Below are 22,384 nucleotides of genomic sequence, written 5' to 3' on the forward strand. Positions count from 1 at the left end.
TCACATCATCATCCAGTCCAACAGTATGGCATTTTAAAAACACTTACACACAGAGCCAGAGCCATTTGTTCTAACGATACAGCTCTGACCAATGAACTCCAATACCTGCGCTATACGTTCTTAGCCAACGGCTACAATCTCTACAAAATAGATAAAATACTACATATGCCCATTACTCTGCCCTCCCCTAATACACAAGAATACAACATGACCATTTCTATTCCCTATATCAGAGGTACATCAGAAAAGATAGCCAAAGTATTGTTGAAACATGGCCTTTGCACCACTTTCAAACCTCATTATATTGTTTCACTCACTCACTCACTGTCGCGTATACAAGTGTGTTGTGCTCTGATGATGCTGAGTTGAAAATCAGCGAAATATAAGTGTTAATAAAACATCTTTGTGATAAAAGTGTTGTTAATACCATGAAAAATAAGCCGAGGAAGCCAGAGATGTGTTTATGTCAGCAAAGGCTAGAAGTGTGTCAGCCGAAGAAGAAAAGATAAATTTAAAGTAGTGTGAAGATCTGGACATCATCAAAGTTGAGAGGAAGTGAGGTCTTTCTTCAAGAAAGATGATGGGATTGTTTTGGTAACATTGAAGTTCATGAGGCTGTTATCACCTGCTGAAGAATAGCAAAATGATCAGTGTTCATGACATTAGTTCTGCAAGAACTTGAAACTTGGGAGTTATTAATGTATAAGAAGAATACATACATACTGCTGAACATAGAAAACTATCCACTTTATACAGAGCTAACAAGAGAAGGAACGGACTATGTGATTGCAAAGGATGGAAACTATAATATAATATATAAAATCAAATTTTATACGTAGATTTTAGATACAATTACATTACCAGGTATCCTCTCCAACAGTCTTGACCTCTACTTCTAAGCTTACTGCAGAGGTCAGCTTTCCTTATTGGTAATGCAGGGACCATAACTTCAACCTTTTTTCATAACTTATTTTAATGTTATTAACCACACCAAACAAACTTTTATAAAAAAAAAAATAATATGTTTATGAACTGGGTTATATTTTGCTGGATTTCAAACCAGCATCTTCAGAGCATAAAGCAGCATGTTATAGTTTACACGCAACAAAGAGTAAGTGAAACAATTCAAAATTGTAATGGACAAAAGATCTAAAGTCTTAATTTGGTGCCCTCTAATGTTGTATTAAAAAAAAAAAAGTATTACGGCTATGTGGGAGTTGAACTTAAGATGACAGTCTCCCAAATTTTTGGCATATTAATACAACCATACTTGTTCAGGTTAGGAGAATTCTTCATTGGCTGATGCAACAATAATCTTTCCGATGTAAACTACTGAAGTTTTGGCATAAAAAGAATACACAAAAGTTAAAAGTAGGCACTACTTGAGAAACGGTTGAGAAGAATTGTTGAAGAAAAGCTTGGTGAAGAACAAGCTGGATTCAGGCCAAATAGAGGCTGTCAGGATCAGATCTTCACTTTACGACAAATAGTGGAGAAAGCATGGGAATATAACAAAGATCTGTATTTAAGTTTTGTCGATTTGGAAAAGGCATATGACAAGGTGCCAAGAGAGAAGCTATTCAATACGCTGCAGTTATATGGTGTCAATGGGGGGCATTATATCAAGCAATACTTAGTCTTTATTTGAGTTGTGAGTCAGCAGTTAGAATTGAAGGAAGTACAGGAAGATGGTTTAATGTTAAATCTGGTGTGAGACAAGGATGTACATTTTCCCCTCTGTTATTCATTATCTATATGGATCACATTATGAAGGAATGTGGTATTAAACCTGATATCAAAATTGGAGATGTTAATGTCTGCTCTTTGCTTTATGCGGATGATGTTATACTTCTAAATAAATCTGCTACAAGTCTGCAAGATTCTCTGACTAAATTGAATAGCTGTTGTAATAGATATGGTATGAAGGTCAGCAATAAAAAGACAAAGACAATGAAAATAGGCAGAATCATTGAAAATGTCAACTGTGTTGTGAATGGAGAACCTGTGGAACAAGTAAAACATTTCAGCTACTTAGGCACAATTTTTACTGAAGATGGTAAACTAAATATAGAAATAGACAACAGAATCAGCAAAGCTGGTATGGTGGGAAGTCAATTGAATAAATTCATATGGAATAAGAAAGAAATTAGTCGGAACACTAAATTAGCTGTATACAAGACTGTGTTCAAACCAATTTTAACTTATGGATCTGAGAGCTGGGTCAGAAGTAAAACACTTGACCAAAGACTAGAGACCGCAGATATGAGAGTCCTGAGAAAGATTAGAGGCGTGAACAGATGGCATCAATGGCAATATCATATTAGAAACGAGGATATTAGGAAAGAACTTGACATTGTCAGCATCCAGGAATGTGTTAGCAGAGCTAATCTCAGATGGTATGGTCACTTAAATAGAATGGGAGAGGAAAGATTAGCAAAACAAGTGTTCTCTGCCAGGTTGGCAGGAAAACGACCCAGAGGAAGACCAAGATATAGGTGGATTGATACGGTACAAAGTGCCTTAGACGATAGAAATATAAGATCTGATAATGTTGGAGTCTTGACAAGTAAAAGACTGATTTGGAGGAAAATTGTAGATAGGAAGTTAGTAATGATGTAATTTTTTCATGTAGTACTGTCATATCCTGTACACCCCTTGAGGGTACATGGCAGGAATTTGATGATGATGATGATAAAAGTAGGCACTTGAAGAAATTTGAAATCCTACAACAGTACAATATTCCGACCACAACCTCGACGAGATCACGTTCTTAGCTTAGAAAAGAAACTAAGAATGCTCTCAGTCTAGGTCATAACTTTGCAATTACACTCAAACAAGTTCCAAAACTAGAAATTGTGATCAATGTAGAATGGGGAATCTACAATCATCCACCTTCAATGGCTAATAATGTGTGCTTAGAAATAGCAAGCATCCTAAACAAGGCTGAATCATCAAAAAGTAATATACCACAGAATGAAATAGCTGCCTTCAAAACATTATATAAAAGAATAAAAATATTGTTTTCTAAAGCTGATAAGGATAATACAACAGTTATCATGAATCAAAAGGATTGCAACAGAAAAATGCAAGATCCCACTATGTCTCAAAGGAAAAAAGTAACTTCTTGGGTCAAAGAAATCAACAACAAAATAAAATTGGTTTATGTTAGACCATTCTGTATTTATGGAATACCTAAAATACACAAAGCCAATATTTCCCTATACCCTATAGTTGATAGCATAGATAGTCCTACATATAAACTTGCCCAGCAGTTAGCTAAGTCTCTTGTCCCCTTACTGGCAACTCTCCTCTACGTTTGCAAAAAAAATTCATTCCATTCCAAATCATTAGTTTAAAATCTTATCATTAAAAATTCAGATATAATGGTTAGTTTTGATGTCACTTCTTTATTTATTAATTCACCACTAATTGTTGTTATATTCCATCGAGTCATTTTCGACTCCTGGTGATTCTATGAACATACACTCTCCATTCAGATCTCTCCCCAACCCTGTCTTTCAAAATTTCCAGGCACATTCCAGTTGCTTCTTTAACTCCATCCACCCATCTAATTCTTGGTCTTCCTCTTCTCCTATTTCCATCAACATCGAGCATCATCATCTTCTGCAGACTGTCATTTGCTCGCATAATATGTCCAAAGTATGACAATTTTTGCTTGATGATCATAGCTTCAAGGGAGCAATCTGGCTTTATTCTGTCTATCACTGATTCATTAGTTTGCTTTGCAGTCCATGGTGTTCTTAGTAAGCGTCTCCAAACCCATAATTCAAATGCATCTATCTTCCTTCTTTCACTCTTTCTCAGGGTTCACCTTTCACATCCATACAGTACCACAGGGAATACTATTGCTTTCATGATTCTGATTTTTGTTGCGAGGCTGATATCTTTATCTTTAAAGATCTTGCTTAAATTTGTAATTGCTTTCTTTCTGAGTAACAGTCTTCTAACTTCTTCAGTACAATACCCATCTTTATCAATTTGGGATCCTAGGAGCACAGAATTGTTAACTACTTCCATTTTCTCCTCATCTACTTCAAAATCATTAAGTTCACATGTTGCCATAACTTTTGTCTTTTAGAGGTTAAGTTTAAGGCCATATTTAGCACTTTCTTTAACTTTCATTATAAGTTCCTCCAAATCTTCTTTGCATTCTGCTAGCAAGGCGGTATATCATCTGCATACCTCAGATTATTAATATTTCTTCCATCAATTTTAATTTCAACTGAAGACTCCTCCAGTCCTGCCATCCTTAAAATGTATTCGCTGTACAAGTTAAACAGGTTCGGAGATAAATTACATCCTTGTTGCACCCCTTTACCTATTGTGAAATACTCAGTGTCTCCAAAATCTGTTCAAACAGTAGCTTCTTGTTCATAATAAAGATTCCTCAGAAGGATAATGAAATGCTCTGGTACTCCCATTGTTCTTAACATATTCCACGGTTTCACATGATCTACAGAGTCAAGGAAACAATGGTAGACATTCTTTTGATATTCCTGTGCTCTTTCTATTATCCATCTGAAATTGGTGATCTGATCTCTTGTTCATCTAGCATTTCTCTCTTCACAAATGGTTCCAGTCTTTCCTGAATGATCTTAAGTAGTAAGACTTTACTTGCATGAGAAATCAGTGCTATAGTTCAGTAATTTTCGCACTCTCTCTTGTATTGCCTTTCTTCAATAAAGGTATATAAACTGATTTTTTTTCGTTCCCAAGGCCATGTAGTTCTGATCCAAATTCGCTGACATAGAGCTGCTAAAATTTTAACTGCCTCTTCTCCCAGGGCTTTGAGCCGCTCAATAGGTATTCCCTCCCCTCCTGGCACTTTCTTACTGGATAGCTGTTGCAGTGCCCACCTCACTTCACTCTCCAGTGATGGTTCTTGTGTAATCCTGTTTTTCAAATTTCTCAGTAATTTTGGAGTCCTTTCTGTAAAGGGCCCTGTCGGTTCCAGAAGAGACAAGGAAGTATTCTTCCTTGTTTCTTCTGGCTTGTCATTGTAATTCTGCATTCAAATGCTGCACTTCCTGCAAATTTCCTGTGGCATCATTTTCCTCCTTTCCTGGGCAGTTTTGATGGCATCTTCTGACAGCCATTTATACTTTTTTGGCAACCCGTATAGGTAAAGATGACTTCTCCATTGCTTCCACCTTTGTATCACCACATCTGGATCTGGCTCCCACTGATGAGACCTCAATAAAGGTCGAAACCGGTCTGGGTAGTGGCCCTTCCCTTAATGCATAGCATTATACATGTCTGCAAGGAGATGTGCTTTGCAAACTTTGTTTGCTTACACTTGGATAAAGGATTAAACTAAATTTATTATAGCCATTTAAACTTCTTACAAACTGTTGGAATATACCACTAATAGACACTCTGAATTTAATAAAGTCTAAATTTCCCTCTGATATCTTTGAATTGTTTAAATTTACAATGTATGCATCTTACTTTATATGGAGAAAAAAAAAATCTACAAACAGATTAATGGTATTGCTATAAGTTCCCTCTCTCTCCTCCCCTCTTTAGCAAACTCTTACATGGAACACTGAAAACAAAATACTTGCTACAGCTACATACAAGCCCCTAGTGTTGTTATGCTTTATTCATGTGTGTTTGCCATTTGGCCCCATGGACAAAACACTTTGGATGCTTTCGTCAACTACCTAAACAGCCAACACCCCAAAATTCACTTCACAGTAGAAACAGAATCTTATATCCATTTCTCTTTTCTTGATATATTAGTCACCTACCTTTCAGATGGATCACTATCTTTTTCTGTTTGCAGAAAGCCAACACACACACACAGGAAGATACCTACATAAACAATCACATCATCATCCAGCCCAACAGTGTGGTATTCTAAAATCACTTACACACAGAGTCAGAGCGATTTTGTTCTAATGATACAGCTCTTTCCACAGAATTTGTGCCATACTTCCTTGGCCAATGGCTACAATTCATACAAAATAGATAAACTACTACATAGCCCTTACTTCTTCCTCTTCTAACACACAATAACAAAACATCACTATTCTCTATGTCAGAGGTACATCAGAAAAGACAGTGCAAGCTAATAAAACATAGCCTTTGCACCATATTCAAACTGCATGTTAAATTAGTAACTCTGATCTACTCTTCTAGAGATAAACTCCATCTTCTAGCATATCCTGGAATGTAATGAAGTTCCTTGTGATTGACTTGGCCTACTATTGGCAGACAGGAAGATCTGTTAACATCTGCCTTGGAGAACATAAAAATACATTCACTGTAATTATTATGTCAAGTCAGGATTGGCAGACTATGCTTGGACACCCATTCACACAGGATTAGATGGAAAAACACCGATGTGCTATTTAAAAGTTGTTACAGGTCAGAAAGATTATTTCAGAGTCAGCCATGGCTATGAAGAATTCTCCTAACCTGAACAAGTATGATTGCATTATTTTGCCAAAAATTTGGGAGACTATCATCTTAAGATCAATTCCTACAAGATATACTCAAAAAATATGAAAAAAAGTTTCAAAACAAGAACCAAACCTTGGAAACTTAGAGGAAGACAAAAACAACAAACAAACATTAATTCGTTGAGAGAGAGAGAGAAGCATGCAGCAAAGTTGTTTGGAGATACCACCAAGGAGTCAGAGACTTGTTGAGGGAGGCTACATCCACATTAGCTATCACCTTTTCTTTAATTCATTCATACTGCTTGCACTCACCGCTTCTAAAAGCATTCCGTTCCATTCATATACCATTCTGAGAGAAAAATCGAACTCTCATACTTTCCACGAAATCAGAAGTGACAGCACAGTGGTAGAAAATACTTAAAAGGAATGCAGTCAGGAGTACATAATATATGAGGTTAGATAAAGCCATCAGAAACCTGAGATGCAGAAAGGCAGCTGGAGAAGAATATGAGGAGTAGATTTTTTACATGGAGAGTGGTTGGTGAGCAGAGCATATTGCCAGAATGCACTGTGAACATGGTGAGTGTAAATAATTTCAAGGTTCAATATGATATGTTGCTAGTTAATTGGGTCTCCCATGATGAATCTGTTGACTCCATGGAGGTGACTGTATGGAGGTATAAAAGTTTTACATTAGCCTGCACTGTATAAGTCAGAAGTTTAAATTATGGATGATTGGAGTAGAGTTTTTATAGAATCTATTAAAAAAAAAAAAGACGCTACATGTAAGCTTACCCAAAACACTCAATTTACGTACAGTATTTTGGATAAGATTTATGCAAGCATACTTTCAAGAGGCTAAGAATAATTAATGAAGAAGAGAAACTTCAGGAAGAACAAATTTGAATTTTCAAATATCTCGTAAATGCTGGCGAGTGTATTTCCGTAAATGCTCTGGTCAAATTTCATATGAAACGTTTATAGTTTCTATATTCGGCTTTGAAATAATGCTGGATTTAATATCCACTTTTATTCTTTTTGCATTGCCAAAACTGAAGCCTTTTGGCTCTTTATTTTAGTAAATACTTTTACACACCGACCGAGAGTTCGCTTACAAAAAATACACCTCTCCGAGGTTTCAAGTTCCTTAGTATTGAAAGAGAGTTTTTGCTCTCTTAAAATTTCTGCCTAGTCTCTGATGAAAACCAACCAGTTTGAAACAACTGTCAGGCCAGTGAAACTTTATCAAAATGGATCAATAGGAGGCGAATATATGGATGCTTGGGCATAGCGATCATGTCTCCTATAAGATCTGGCTAGGACAACTCGTAAATGCCGGCGAGTGTATTCCCGTAAGCTCTGGTCAAATTTCCTAACAAACTTTTATAGTTTCTATATTTGGCTTTGAAATAATGCTGGATTCGATATCCACTTGATTTTTATCATTTTTGCATCGCCGAACTGAAGCCTTTTGGCTCTTTATTTTAGTAAATAAATTTAGGTACAATTTTAGTAATGATTACAAATTAAATATGGAAATAGATAGTAAAATAAGCAACTTTGGTGGGGAACTAGTTAAATAAATTTGTATGGAATAAGAAAGAAGTAAACCAAATTAGCAGTATTTCAACGTAAAGATCAGATAATTGAGTTAAAAAAAAGTTTATCAAAATTTCAGTTTAGTTGGGAAAAAACTATTGGTAGGAAGATAGTAATAATAATTTGTGTTTGATTGTCATAGTATTCAAGACATCTCTTGATGTGTGTGTGCGTGTGCGCATGCACAGAGTCCATCAAAAACATGTATACACACTTCAGCAAAAGAGAAACCTGTATAAAAATAGTAATACTAAATTTATATCAAGGAATGAATACAAGTTACCTTTAACTTCTAGAACCTGGGGGGAACTCAGCTGCACCTCTTCTTCCACTGTCCCTGCAAACTCTCATCAAGGTTCACCACACTCATGTCTCGGTGGTGGTGCGCCATCTTGTTGGAAGAGAAATTGGTCACTCCCATAAAGTGCATGAATGGCAGGTAAAATGGATGTGCATAGCATGTCTAGGTACACTTGACCAGTAACAGTACCTTCAAAGAACAATGGTGGTTGCGCCTATTAAACCCCTAGATGACAATCCACACCAGACATTGAGCCCTAGTAAATTGACTGCCTTATCCAACAATCGTGCCTCAGCCATTTTGTTTGACTGTCCTACCGGTCGCATGTTGATGCTAGTATTCATGTGAGTAATGGCATCTTTTGAGAGATGCCATTACCAACTTCAAAAAAAGTCCATAGATGCAATCTGTTAAAGTGTATGTACACTTTTTGGTGGACTCTGTGTGTGTGTGTGTGTGTATATATATATATATATATCATTTTCATCATTTCACAATGAAGATAATATATTTACTTGCCTCTTATCTTATTTATTGTTATTATTTTATTTTTATTTATTATTTTTTTTATATAACCACGAATATAAACATACTTTATTATTATTATTATACCGGCACCTCTACGGAGTCTGAGGACTCATCGCAGGAGACACAATCTATCATACCTTTCTGTGAACCCATTAACAGACAGAGCACTCACAACCGACTCTGGCAACCCATTACACTCATTTACAACTCTCCAAGCTAAAAAATCTAATCTTCACATCCCTACTAACCACACCTTTATTCAACTTCCAGGGATGACCCCTTGTTCTGGTTCTTCTAGTCAAGTGCTGAAACATTTCCCCTGGATATAATAAGTTTAGTTTAATCCTTTATCCAAGTGTGAGCAAACAAAGTTTTCACCTGAAAGTATCTTCAGGACTGGAGTAAGGTAGTGCAACTCATTGCAAAGGTGGAGAAAGCTCTCATCACTCCTATCTCAGTATTTCCCATAATGCAAAGCACATCTTGCGGATATGTGTAATGCTATACATTAAGGCAAGGGCCACTACCCATACCGGTTTCAACCTTTATTGAGGTCTCGTCAGTAGGAGCCAGGCCTAGTAGTGGAGATACAAAGGCAGAAGCAATGAGAGGTCATCTTAACCTATAGGAGTTGCCAAAGGGTGTGCAACCTTATTATTAAATTACTCCAGATTCAGAGAAAGATGTTGAGAATTTATTTTTCACTTGGTTAGACTATAATAAGTTTAGTTTAATCCTTTATCCAAGTGTGAGCAAAAAAGTTTGCGCCTGAAAGTATCTTCAGGACTGGAGTAAGGTAGTGCAACACCAGGCAACTCATTGCAATTGCAAAGGTGGAGAAAGCTCTCATCACTCCTATCTCAGTATTTCCCATAATGCAAAGCACATCTCCTTGCTGATATGTGTAATGCTATACATTAAGGCAAGGGCCACTACCCATACCAGTTTTGACCTTTATTGAGGTCTCGTCAGTGGGAGCCAGGCCCAGTAGTGGAGATACAAAGGCAGAAGCAATGAGAGGTCATCTTAACCTATAGGAGTTGCCAAAGGGTGTGCAACCTTATTATTAAATTACTCCGGATTCAGAGAAAGATGTTGAGAGTTTATTTTTCACTTGGTTAGACTATAATAAGTTTAGTTTAATCCTTTATCCAAGTGTGAGCAAACAAAGTTTGCACCTGAAAGTATCTTCAGGACTGGAGTAAGGTAGTGCAACACCAGACAACTCGTTGCAAAGGTGGAGAAAGCTCTCATCACTCCTATCTCAGTATTTCCCATAATGCAAAGCACATCTCCTTGTGGATATGTGTAATGCTATGCATTAAGGCAAGGGCCACTACCCATACCGGTTTCGACCTTTATTGAGGTCTCGTCAGTGGGAGCCAGGCCCAGTAGTGGATATACAAAGGTAGAAGCAATGAGAGGTCATCTTAACCTATAGGAGTTACTGAGGAAATACTGAGATAGGAGTGATGAGAGTTTTCTCCACCTTTGCAACGAGTTGCCTGGTGTTGCACTACCTTACTCCAGTCCTGAAGATACTTTCAGGCGCAAACTTTGTTTGCTCACACTTGGATAAAGGATTAAACTAAACTTATTATAGTCTAACCAAGTGAAAAATAAACTCTCAACATCTTTCTCTGAATCCGGAGTAATTTAATAATAAGGTTGCACACCCTTTGGCAACTCCTATAGGTTAAGATGACCTCTCATTGCTTCTGCCTTTGTATCTCCACTATTGGGTCTGGCTCCCACTGACGAGACCTCAATAAAGGTCGAAACCGGTATGGGTTGTGTCCCTTGCCTTAATGCATAGCATTACACGTATCCGCAAGGAGATGTGCTTTGCATTATGGGAAATACTGAGATAGGAGTGATGAGAGCTTTCTCCACCTTTGCAACGAGTTGCCTGGTGTTGCACTACCTTACTCCAGTCCTGAAGATACTTTCAGGCACAAACTTTGTTTGCTCACACTTGGATAAAGGATTAAACTAAACTCATTATAGTCTAACCAAGTGAAAAATAAACTCTCAATTTCCCCTGGATCTATCCTATAAAACCCTTTAAGCATCTTAAATGTTTCTATCATATCCCCTCTCTTTCTCCTATCAACCAACTTCTGCAGTTCACACACCTTCAATCTATCCTCATAGGAAACATTCCACAGGCCACTCACAATCTTGGTCACTCACCTCTGAATCTTCTCCACTGCTTCCTCATCTTTTTTCCCAAGAAACCCAGGAGACCATTAATTTTCATAAATTCTTTTTTTTTTATCACATTGAAGAATAATTTCTTCATTGTGTCAGTAATGCATGTTATTTTACAGACCAAGAGAGATATCTTCCAAGAGTCCAGTGTCGTGTTTTCAAGATGTGTTTCAAGTAAAACAAAAAGTAAGGTGAACCTCCTTTAATGTTTTTCTTTATCCCACAGTAATAATTATTTATTAAAATCTAGTTGTTTTGCTTTTTATAACACTTAAGTCTTTATCAAAGGTGTGTATTACATTGAATTACTACTCTTCATGCATTAGATGGTACATTTAATATGGAAACATCAGAAAATACATGCATTAATGACAAACACAGCAGACTATGTAGATAGAATTAATCCTGTCTACTATGTTAAATGAGAATTTTTGATAATAGCTATACCATTTGCATTTAAATACCATGAAATCTGTCACATTTATAGTACGACATATAGTTATTGTTGATACTGGTAGGCAGGCCCGGCTGGTGGCGTGTGCAATATACACAGGTGCTGCAGAATATGAGATAAGAGTTTAAACAAAAACGAATGGTACAGAATAGTGCTTGGGTAAAGCTCTGGGAGGTTTTCACATTATATAATAAACAATAAAGATTTTAATGAAACACCAATATAACATCTAATACCAATCAATATTTTTCCTTCTTAAATTTTTAAAAGACGGTAATTTTATCTTTATTTTCAAATTTATGTTATTTTAATAAAAAATATTTTTTGCATTTTTCATAATTTTATCATTCTCTAATTTTTGTACCCATTTTTAAATTTTCCAAAAAACCCAGGAAATCCACTTCTTAACCTGAAATATGGATCGAAAGAGAAAATTGTCTGGTTGGCAGAATAAACAGAATCGAGAAAAGAGGCTGATAGAGCAATTAAAGAATCACAGAACGCTGCATAGTTTTCTGCAAGATGGGCACGACAAGGATCATTCTGTTCACACTATCGAACCAATGGACACAAGTGAGCTTAAGCATGATAGTGGAATTGTAACCATTGAGAGACCTGGAGCTGAAAATGATGAAACTTGCGTTAAGATTGAATCAAATACTAGTACAAGTGCAACTAAACAGGATGATGGGAACTCAATCGACGTAGTGTTTGAAAGAGAATGTTCAAATAGTGATGTAGAAACGAGTGCTGTGGTGATGACTAGCTATTCTGATCTTGAAAATGTAGCGGATTGGCCAAAAAACTTACAGAATTTTCAAATTGAAAAGATAGTACTGAAAGGGCAAGCACGAGCTAACATTAAACATTATCCGAAAGACCGTGTTGGGCGATCATTTAGCAAAATATATTTCCAATGAAAAACAGCAAATGGTGAATTAGTGGATAGAACATGGCTTGTATATTCAACCAAATTAGATAGAGCGTTCTGTTTTTTGTTGCAAAATATTTAGTAGTGATGAATTTACCTTAGCAAAGGCTGGCACAAATGATTGGGGACACATGACATTGATTTTGAAGAGACATGAACGAAGCACTTAGCATTTTAATTGTTATGGAAGGTAGACTGAGTTAAAAAAACGACTTTCCGGAGGTCAAACTTTGATTCTCTGACGAACAAATTATGTTTGAGTGAAGTAAAACATTGGGATGAAGTGCTGAAGAGAATAATTTCAGTTATTTTAACAATGGCCTCAGAAAATATGGCATTTAGAGGGTCTTGAGATAAATTATTCACCGAAAATAATGATATATTTTTAAAGTTGGTCGAGTTGTTCTCAAAATTTGATCCATTCTTAGAAAAGCATGTAAAACGGGCAATAGAAAATCCACACAAGACTCATTACTTGGGAAAAGATATCCAGAAGGAAATTATTTTATTGATCACCAAAGCTACAAAGGATAAGATTTTGGATCAAAAATGCAATGTATTTCTCAATTATTGTGGATTGTACACCTGATCAAAGTCATAAAGAACAGATGTCCATTGTTGTGCGTTACATCCATCGAAAAAGTAGCTGAGGGTCACAATGCCAATGTGGAAATTAAAGAAAGTTTTTTGGAATTTATTAGCGTTGTAGAAACAACTGGAGTAAAGATGACCAAAGAAATTTTAAATTCTTTGAAACAAAGTGATTTTTCTATTATGAATCTTTGTGGTCAAGGCTACGACAATGGAGCCAAAATGCGAGGTAAAAGAAACGGTGTGCAGTCTCAAATTGCAAATATCAATCTAAGAGCCTTTTTCATTCCATGTGTCTGTCATTCCTTAAATTTAGTCGTTGTTGATGAAGTAAATGAAGCTATTGAAATTGTTAATTTTTTTTCAACCATTCAAATAATTTACAATTTTTTTTTGGAATCGACAAAGCATTGGCATATTTTTCAGTCCATGTATTGTAAATTGACAGTGAAATCGTTAAACGATACTAGATGGGAAAGCCATGTTGATGCTGTTAGTACTTTGAAGACCGGATTGAAAGGTATTTATTCTGCATTAAAAAAAAGGCGTTCAGTTGGGAAAAGATTCATTTACACGTATAACAGCTGAATCAGTCGCATCAAAATTAGATAGTTTTGAATTCATTTGTGGCTTAATGATCTAGCACGACGTACTTACAGAAATCGATTGTACAAGCAAGTTGTTACAATCACAAAGCATGAATGTTAAATCAGCAGCAACTGCATTGAAAAAGACAACTGAATTTCTCATTTCCCATAAATCTGAAGATTCCTTCAAGAATTATATTTCCCAAGCAAAATGCATCGCAATAGATGCGGATTTAACAGACGATTTTAGTCCTGAGTTAGATAATCGGATCCGAAAGAGAGAGAAATTCTTTGACGAGGAACCAGATACCCCGGAGCCCATTGATGCAAAAAGTAAATTCAAAACCAAATTTTTTGACATTTTGTTCACAACAGCAATTACTTCAATGAAGGAGTGTTTTGATTCATTTAGTAGCGTTTTGGAGCCCTTTGAATTTTTGTACAACATTACAGAATGTGATAACATGGAAGACCAACAATTGGAAGGAAAATGTAGTTCATTAGAAAAAGCATTAAGTGACAAAGAAAACAAGGACATTGAAGCAGAAGAACTGCAAATAGAGCTGAAATTATTATCTAGAAAAATTGAAGAAAATAGTATACCAGAAATGGTTTTGAAGTGGATTTATGACAACAACCTTGAAGAACTCTTTGCAAATTCACTGATTGCATTGAGAATACTATTGACTTTGCCTGTTTCAGTTGTTAAGGGAGAAAGAACATTTTCTAAATTACAATTAATAAAGAACTATCCACGATCGAGCATGAGTCAAGAAAAACTAAATGGTTTGGCACTAATTTCAATAGAAAATGATATTGCTCAGTCTATCAATATTGATGTATTGCGACAGGATTTCGACACATTAAAGCCAGGCGAGTCCCTTTTAGTAAAATTAATGTAAAGAATATTTGAATAAATTTCTTAACTTTATATTACTATTTTATATTATTTTGAAAATTTATATAACTTGAAGAAATTTGTATAAGCAGGACTAATCCGTAGGTAACATTATACTGTAAAGCGGTTTTCATTTGTTTTTCATTTTCTGTTCATTTTATTCACACTTTTTTTTATTCAAAAAAAACTTTTTTGGAAAGGTGCCGAACATTAATCACACACACACAAGAAAAATACTATGCGCCGGTCCTGCTGGTAGGCATTAAATGATTGCTATTATCCCTTCTGAAAGTAAGTTGTTACAGCATTTTTTAACTGCATGCTAAAACTCTGGTAATAAAGATATCAATATAATTTACACGCAATCACTGTCTCTATTTATTCCCCTTGAACTATTTTTGTATATATAATAGGCAATAAAGTTAAGAATAAATCCAATGGTTGCATAGAAGTGTGATCAACTTTTTTTTTTTTAGATACTTGAAAAGACAGTCAGCAAAGAGCTTGTATATTTGTGTTTTATTAGCATTCCACAGAACTGGTAGCATTTTTAGAACTTGTTGACTCATAAGTAATACAAACATTCAGATTATTTGCAGCATGTCAAAAGTTAACACTTGTGATGATTTCACAATGAAAGTTTATTCACTGAAAATATACAGTTAATTGCATTTAAGACAAACCTCATTGGGTGACAAATCCCCTATAAAACAAAAATTAGGTAGGGACACCTGCAGTTATTAAATGTATGTAGAGTAATCTGCCAAATCAACCCTTGCATATAACGAACTTCTGGTACCTCACCATTTAATTGTACTTCAGATATCAGAACAGCAATTTTCCTTCTTGATGTGGTCAGATAAGCAGTTACTGTACTTGCTTCATACCCTTAGTTGCTTTATCATAATTGTACAACAATGACAGTAACTTCTTGTTGGATATTTATACATAATGTATTACATTTAAAATTCTTTAATTGTCATGTGACAGTAATCCAGCTTTTATTCTGAATGCTAAAGCATTAAGCAAAATAACTATAATAGTAGTATGGCATGGCCATTGCACTCTTATTATTTTACATATATAAAAGCAACCCTTATGATGTGATTGATTAAAATATTCAGAAATATATTATTGTGTAACAAGGCTATTTTTTTATTACTCTTAAATGAAATTTAAAAAAAGAGAACAAAAAAGGTTCAGTTAATTGATTACCTTGACTGTCTACTTAAGACTGTGTCAGTATCAAGGTAATCAGTGGGTTGATGTGTATAGATAGAGATTTGGGAATATCTTGCCTATCCTTTTATACACTACTTGGTGAGTATAAAGACTCAGCTTTAGCCTCTACTAGACTTTTTACTAAGCAGCAAAAAAAATCCAACCCAGGTAAACAAAAGTATCTTCTTTTGAGATTGCAGTACTAAACCAGTCTACTCATTTACCACTAAATGGCATTAAATCCCTTCAAATTTACTGGCAAATTTGGTGTTTTCTACTGGTATTTCAGTAAATCCAAAACATTTTTAATGCATGTTGTAGTAATTTTATTGCTGACTAATTTTGTAAAATATAGTTCCTTATTTGAATAAACTGCTCAAAGCTTGATGAGTCTTCTGTATATCCACAAGCGTATGTTAACAGTCCAACTCCTTGCATTATTACTTCAAATATTTTGTGATTAATTTCACTTTGTAATATTTTTAACTCATAAAGTTAACGTGATACCAAGCTGTGTCTTGCACAAGTTGTCTGTCATTTGGGAACTTGCTTGCTTGATCATATAACATGTCCATTTGGTATCTAAAGGACACATTTTTACAAATTGATAAATATATTTGGCATGCTAGTTTCAATTCGGTTGACCTTTATTTCTAAAAATAGTATTAACTATCATAATGATATAGAAAATCCCAGATGTAATATGTATTTCAAGTCATAAAAAAAAAAAAAGAATTAGAAAAAAAAACATTATTTGCTTTTGAAAATTTGCATTGCATAAATTTATATGAATAAATAAATTACTCTTATCAATTACTTTGAAATAGGTTATTAGGCAGTAAAATGTCTGCATTGCTTGGCTTGCATCTGAGCCATATTTTACTGTAGAAGGATGATTTTCCCTATAGTGTCACAAATTTCAGTTTCTCATTACACTAAATACTGTGATTACACCAGTTGTCACCAAATACAGTGCATTGGCCATATATGCTGTATATGTAATGTTAGAATAAAACTGTTTTGCTTGCAATGAAGCCTGGTCTCTTTTGGGAGAGATGTTTTTTGCTATATATTTCACTATTCATTTTCATTTTAGTACTAAGCTACCAATATACAGGGCAATCAAAAATAAAGTATCCCTGTTTAAGGTCTTATGGAGTGTCATCCAGTGATCTTTGGCAGGAATACATTGTGCATCATGTGAAAGCGATATCTGGAAGGGATTTCAAAATTTTCCACCAGGAGCTTTGTATATACAAATGTGTGGAATTCGCATATCATGCAACTCAGCAGGTGTCAGGAGGATTTAAAATTTTGGACATGGGATTTTTCCTTTCATTCTGGTTATTAATGCCATCCACAGTGATAGCACTAACCTTTTCCTAAGGTGCTTTGCTCATGAAGCTGTACTAACTAAACAATTGCAATGTTGTTGCTTCACTCCCAATTTCATCACCTGAGCAAATGTCAACAAGGTCCACTATCTCTCTGAATGAATAGTCATTTTGAAGAATGGGATCATTGAGAGATCTGGCAGAGGTTGCAATCTAATCATTTCACAAGTTACTGCCATTGTGGAGCAGGTCATGAATAACAGTGTTGGTTTCTGTAATGCACATACTGTATTAAGGAACATGGATGTTCCTTACACAAACTGTCTGGAAAAATCCATGGAAGATACTGCATTTCTGCCCATTCAAGATAACTCTGACATAAGAGTTGCAGCTGCAGGATTTTGAAAATCTATCTACTGACATTCACTTTAACATTCCTTGCATGAGTGGAGTTGGATGCTACTATGCCATGGATGATTTTTGGGGGTGATGAGGCTAACTTTCACATGAACGGAACTATGTATACCTAGGTATGTGCTATGCAAAACCCGCATGCAATCCAACAAATTCCTTTGCATTCACCCAAAGTTACTATCTGGTGCCAGTTTACAGTTTTGTTTATTATTGGACCATTCTTCTTTGTGGACATTTGCTAGTTGGGTCCTATGACCTGCTCAGTTACTGCCAAGAGGTATCGCAATATGATAAACAATTTTATTATGCTACAGCTACTGCAACACCTGTACGTGAATTCAGTTGTTTTCATGCAAGATGGGGGTCCCTCCACATATTGGTCGATGTGTACAGGGGGTTCTTTGAGAGCATTTCAGGGAAGCCATTTCCCACTGCATGGCCACCTCATTCACTTGATCTGACTCCTTGTTACTTCTGGCTCTAGAGATTTCTCAAAGACATGGTTCATCAGGATCATCCTGATAACTTGCTAGCATTGTAAGACAGCATAATACATCATGTGTGCAACATCAATCCTGACCATCTGCATTCTGCCATTGAACACACTGTGCAAAGGATGCAGTTTGTGGCATACCAGGAAGGACAGCACATTGAACAATACAGCCCATGAATGCATAATGGAAGTGAATAAAAATGTATGTATTCTTCTCCTCCACAATTTTTCTTAGCTGTTGTTCAAGAATGCTTTCATAAATCTTACCAAGAACTCTCAGTAGAGAAATTCCTCTGTAATTCTCACATTCATCTTTATTCCCTTTTTTTATAGATGAGCACTCTATTCCAAAGTTACAAAGGTCAATGGAATTCCACCCTCTGACCATACCTGAATTATGCAGTGTAGCCACTGTAACTTTTATGCCTCCATATTTTAACATTTCTGGTTGAATATCATCTATTCCAGCTGCCATTTCAGGTTTCTGATAGCTTTTTCTACTTCAGGTACAGATATATATATATATATTCCAGATGGTTGAGTGGTTTCTACCACCATGCTGTCATTGCTCGTTTCATTTAGCAATCTTTCAAAGTAATTACTCCATACATCAAGAATATCTTTATCCTCAGCTTTCATGCCCCTTTATTATCTCTACTTTCTTTTACAGTACTCTTGTCTCCATTTCTGAGCTTTTTCAATAACCTCCAGAATATTTTACCACCTTCCTGATATTTATTTTCTATAATAAATTTAGTTTAATCCTTTATCCAAGTGTGAGCAAACAAAGTTTGCACCTGAAAGTATCTTCAGGACTGGGGTAAGGTGGTACAACACCAGGGCACTCCTTGCAAAGGTGGAGCAAGATACCAACACTCCTATCTCAGTATCTCCCATAATGCAAAACACATCTCCTTGCGGATATGTCTAATGTTATGCATTAAGGGAAGGGCCACAACCCAGACTAGTTTCAACCTTTATTGAGGTCTCTTCAGTGGGAGCCAGGCCCAAGTGGGGATACCAGGCAGAAGCATTAGCAGGTCATCTCTACCTGTCGGAGTTGCCAAATGGTGTGTAACTCTTTTTTTAATAAATTTGGCAACTCCGATAGGTAGAGATGACCTACTAATGCTTCTGCCTGGTATCTCCACTACTGGGCCTGGCCTCCCACTGAAGAGACCTCAATAAAGGTCGAAACTAGTCTGGGTTGTGGCCCTTCCCTTAATGCATAACATTAGACATATCCGCAAGGAGATGTGTTTTGCATTATGGGAGATACTGAGATAGGAGTGTTGGTAACTTGCTCCACCTTTGCAAGGAGTGCCCTGGTGTTGTACCACCTTACCCCAGTCCTGAAGATACTTTCAGGCGCAAACTTTGTTTGCTCACAGTTGGATAAAGGATTAAACTAAATTTATTATACTCTAACCAAGTGAAAAATAAACTTTCAACATTTATTTTCTATGTTTTTACCAAAGTCTTCCCATGACTTTTATTTAGCTAGTTTTACTCGCTCCTTCGCTTTCTTATATTTTTCTCTGTATTCTCTTAGAGCACAAGCTGACTTATTTGCCAGTAACTTTCCATATGCTTTCTTCTTTTCCTTGACTACCTCTTTAACTTCCTTCATCCCAATGGAGTTCTGATTTTTCTATCTTTGAAGATTACCTCACCACATGCCAAAGAGGCATGTGGTGAGGTAAAGTTTTCTTTAGTGTTTGCCACTGAATCTCCAAGGTTTGGTTCTTGTTTTTAAACTCTTTCAGTTTTTCTTGAATAATGTTTCTATACTTGAGTCTACAGTTTACATCTGATAGCTGTTCAACTTTGATTTGTTTCAAAACTTTGGGAAAACATCAGTGTAGACAATAACATAGTCAGTGAGACTTCTTATTCCTTGCATCTTCTATCCATGTGAATTAGCTTTTCTCTTTTCTCCAAATTATTCCAAAACATTCTTATATGTCTGGTAATCATTTCCTACTCTGCTGTTTAGATCTCCACAAGGACCAGCTTTTCCTTTTTCATTGTGTCAGCTGCCATCTTGTATCCTGAACCATCATGATGATATCATTGTCAACAATGACATAGTCGATAAGGCTTTTCTTATTTCTTGTGTCTTCTTGCCATGTGAACTTGTGCACATCTTCATGTTGGAACATGGTGTTAGTAATAACTAGTTCATGTCATGAACTGAAATCCACCAGGCTTGCCACTTTTATTAGCTTTGATCTTTTTTCCAAGTTTTTCCAAAACAGTTTTCTATTTCTGGTAATCATTTCTACTCTGCTGTTTAGATCTCCAACAAGGAGACCAACTTTTCCTTTTTCGTTGTGTCAGCTGCTTTCTCTAATGCCATGAAAAATTCCTCACTTCTTTCTTATTAGAACCTTCTGTGGGAACATAAGCACAAATAAAAGTCTCATTGTCCATTTCTCCATTCTGATATTAGCCCACATCACTCTACTTGATATTGCCCCTGCCATTCAAGATTATTCTTTTTAGTATTTAGTTTAATTATACCAACCAAATACAGATTTTCCCTTAATTATTGGTTTCCAGTATATTCTGAAATAGTTTCCCCCTCCCCTTACAATCTTTGCTTTTGATGAAAGTGATACTTAAACATGTTTTCCTGATCAAACAGGAAAACATGTTTAAGTATCCAAGTATTTTTACACTATATATTAATCACAAAATCATAATCTAAGATATAGAGTTCCGAGTTCAGATAGCAGTGAGTAGTGAGTAGTGCCAGTTATTTACATATTTCTTCAAATAGTGAAAAGTTAAGGTAAGAATTACAATATTTCATCTAACTTAATATTTGATGAAAGGATAGAACTGAAAAAGGGATTTTTTGTAGGTATGAATAAAAATATACTGCACTATTATTTTAAATGTACTAAAGTGGGAGATGCAAGTCTATGCAAATAGCACTTGGGAAAAAAAAAAATCAAAGTCTTTGGTGGAAATACTAGGGCTTACATAACCATCTTAAAAGCCAACATTGACTTATTAAAAAGAGAGAGAACAAGCTGGGTTCAGCCAAACATGGGTTATCAAGATCAGATTTTCATTTTAAGACAAATAGTTGAGAAATCACGGATCTGTATTTAATTTTTGTAGATCTGCAAAAGGCATATGACAAGGTGCCAAGTGGAAAGCTGTTCAAAACATTTCAGTTATATGGTGTAACTAGGACATTATATCAAGCAATACGTAGTCTCTATTTGAGTTGTAAATCAGCAGTTAGAATTGGAAGAGTTACAGGAAGATGGTTTAATGTTAAATCAGGTGTGAGACAAGGGTGTACATTACTCCAATGTTTGTCATAATCTTTATGGATCACATTATGAAGGAAAGTGGTATTAAACCTGATATCAAAATTGGAGGTGTTAATCTCAGTTCTTTACTTTAATCAGATGATATTATATTCCTAAATAAATCCAGTACAGGTCTGCAGGATTCCATTAATGACTGTTGTAATAAATTTGATATGAAAATCAGCATTAAAAAAGGCTGAAAATATGCAGAAAGGTTGAAAACAAACTGCATCCTAAATGGAGAACCTATAGAACAATTAAGACATCTGAGCTATTTAGGCACAATTTTTAGTGCAGAAGGCAAATTAGATTTATAAACAGGCAGCAAAATTAGCAAAGCTGGTATGGTAGGAAGTCAAGTGAATAAATTTATATGGGATAAGAGAGTGATTAGTCAATACAGTAAACTAGCTGTATGTAAGACAGTGTTCAAACCAATTTTAATTTATGGATCTGAGAGCTGTGTTAGAAATAAAACTCTTGATCAAAGACTGGAGACCACAGATATGAGAGTCCTGAGAAGATGTGAACTTATGGTATTAATGGCAGTATCATATTAAAAATGAGGATATTAACCCTTTAACTGAGAAAAAAGTTAAAGAAAAAGATCCACAGAAAGAGACCAAGATGTAGGTGTTTAGCACAGCATAAATTGCCTTAGAAGAGAGAAACGTAATATCTCATAATGTTGAAATGTTGACAGATAGGCTAATTTGGAGGAAAATTTTCAATATAAAGTTAGTTATGATGAACTTTTTCATGTAGTACTATCATAGTATCCTGTACACTTCCTGAGGGTATATGTTAGGAATTTGATGATGATGAAAAACGGAAAATTCAACTGAAGTTAGTGGTTCCATGCATGAGAATACTGCAACTTCAGATTCAGTTACTTCAACATCGGCTGAGTTATCAATGCAGGAAAACCTTCAACTCATGATTTAAAAAATAAAGTAATAAAAAAAAACCAATAGCTTATGAAGATTCAACTAGAAGCAAAAAAAAAGGCTAAAAGATCTAACATAAGTCGTTGGAAAGAATTAACTAATTTCAAGAAATTTTCTTCTTGAA

The 22,384-nt window shown here is 35.5% G+C and overlaps 1 protein-coding gene across 3 annotated transcripts in view; it reads left to right on the forward strand.

Annotated features, from left to right (window-relative positions):
* The window catches only part of LOC150102740 (ribosomal RNA processing protein 36 homolog), a 111,345-nt gene that overhangs the window by 46,626 nt on the left and 42,335 nt on the right, over positions 1–22,384 (forward strand). For all 3 annotated transcript variants that reach the window (XM_090399222.1, XM_090399221.1, XM_090399223.1), the window contains exon 6: positions 11,184–11,250. In XM_090399222.1, the coding sequence (XP_090255348.1) occupies positions 11,184–11,250 (67 nt within the window). The remainder of the gene's footprint in view (positions 1–11,183; positions 11,251–22,384) is intronic.

Source organism: Typopeltis vanoorti, chromosome 10 (genome assembly GCF_054136105.1).
Source record: "Typopeltis vanoorti isolate ZY-2024b chromosome 10, IOZ_Tvanoo_1.0, whole genome shotgun sequence".
Lineage (NCBI taxonomy): Eukaryota > Metazoa > Arthropoda > Arachnida > Uropygi > Thelyphonidae > Typopeltis > Typopeltis vanoorti.